This window comes from Buceros rhinoceros, unplaced genomic scaffold (genome assembly GCF_000710305.1).
Source record: "Buceros rhinoceros silvestris isolate BGI_N320 unplaced genomic scaffold, ASM71030v1 scaffold31221, whole genome shotgun sequence".
NCBI lineage: Eukaryota > Metazoa > Chordata > Aves > Bucerotiformes > Bucerotidae > Buceros > Buceros rhinoceros.
The window spans coordinates 556-1,665 of record NW_010395312.1 but is presented as its reverse complement, the minus strand read 5'-3'; the positions used below and the strand labels follow the sequence as shown (position 1 = coordinate 1,665).

Genomic DNA, 1,110 nt, shown 5'->3' with positions numbered 1-1,110 from the left:
TGTCACGGGGGGTCCCCGAGGTGGCAGCCCCTCGAGGGGTCTCACTTCCTCTCCTTGGGCTTGAAGTGGTTGATGCTGGTGGCCACCGTCTTGATGGCCACCGGCACCAGCAGCCAGAAGCGCTTGACCTGGACGGGCTGTGGGGAGAGGAGGGGGCACAGGGTGGGGGGACCGTGGGGACCTCCAACTCCCCCCCTCCAGGCCTCGCACAGCGTGTCCCCCACCCTGGGACCCCCCCAGCTCACATTCACGATGGAGGCCACGCAGGTGACGTCGAGTGGGGGGTTGCCACCACGCTGAGGCACAGGCGCCGAGCAGTTCTTGACGAGCTGCGGAGAGCGGGGGGGCTGGTGGGGACATGTCGCGGGGGACTGTCCCCAGGCTGGGGACCCCGTGGAGGTGGGTGACACCCCGCCTCTGAGTCCCTCAGGCTCTCACCCCGTCCTCCTTGAAGTCGCAGGCGTCGGGGTGGGCGCCCGAGCGCGCGGGGCATTGCGTCTCCATGATGGTGAAGTTGAGGTGCTGCAGGGAGCTGAGCTGGATGTTCTGCAGGGACAGGGATGGGGACAGAGTGGTAGCACCCACTAGGGAGCAGTGGAACACACCAGAGAGTGGCGACACCCACCAGAGAGCGGTGACACCCAGCAGGGAGCAGTGGAACCCAGCAGGGAGCGATGACAGCAATCAAGGGGTGATGGCACCCACCAGAGAATGGTGACAACCACCAAGGAGCGATGGCACCCACCAGAGAGTGGCGACAACCACCAAGGAGCGGTGGCACCCACCAGGAAGCAGTGGCACCAACCAAGGAGCGGTGGCACCCACCAGAGAACGGTGACACTGACCAAGTAGCGATGGCACCCACCAGGAAGCAGTGCCACCCACCAGGAAGCAGTGTCACCCACCAGGTGCCTGGGACAAGACCCCACCCCGCATCCCTAAACCACCCCCTGTGCACAGGTCCTGGCACCCCCTTGCTGTTCCCATGGGGACCCCGGAGGACACGGGGGTGTCCCCACGCGGTGGCACTCACGGGGGTGGGCTCGGGGTCGGCGCTGAGCAGCCTGAAGACGTTCTGCACCTCGGGGCGCTGGTTGTAGGAGTCGACGG

General features: G+C 66.5%; 1 protein-coding gene across 1 annotated transcript; it reads right to left on the bottom strand.

The window, feature by feature from the left end:
• Positions 1-41: 41 nt before the first annotated feature.
• LOC104501669 (cathelicidin-3-like) lies at positions 42-1,108 on the bottom strand (the record flags this gene model as incomplete). Its single annotated transcript, XM_010145514.1, has 4 exons — positions 42-137; positions 246-329; positions 439-546; positions 1,034-1,108. Coding segments are annotated over 4 exons (363 nt in total), but the record flags the coding sequence as incomplete, so codon positions are not given.
• Positions 1,109-1,110: the final 2 nt, after the last annotated feature.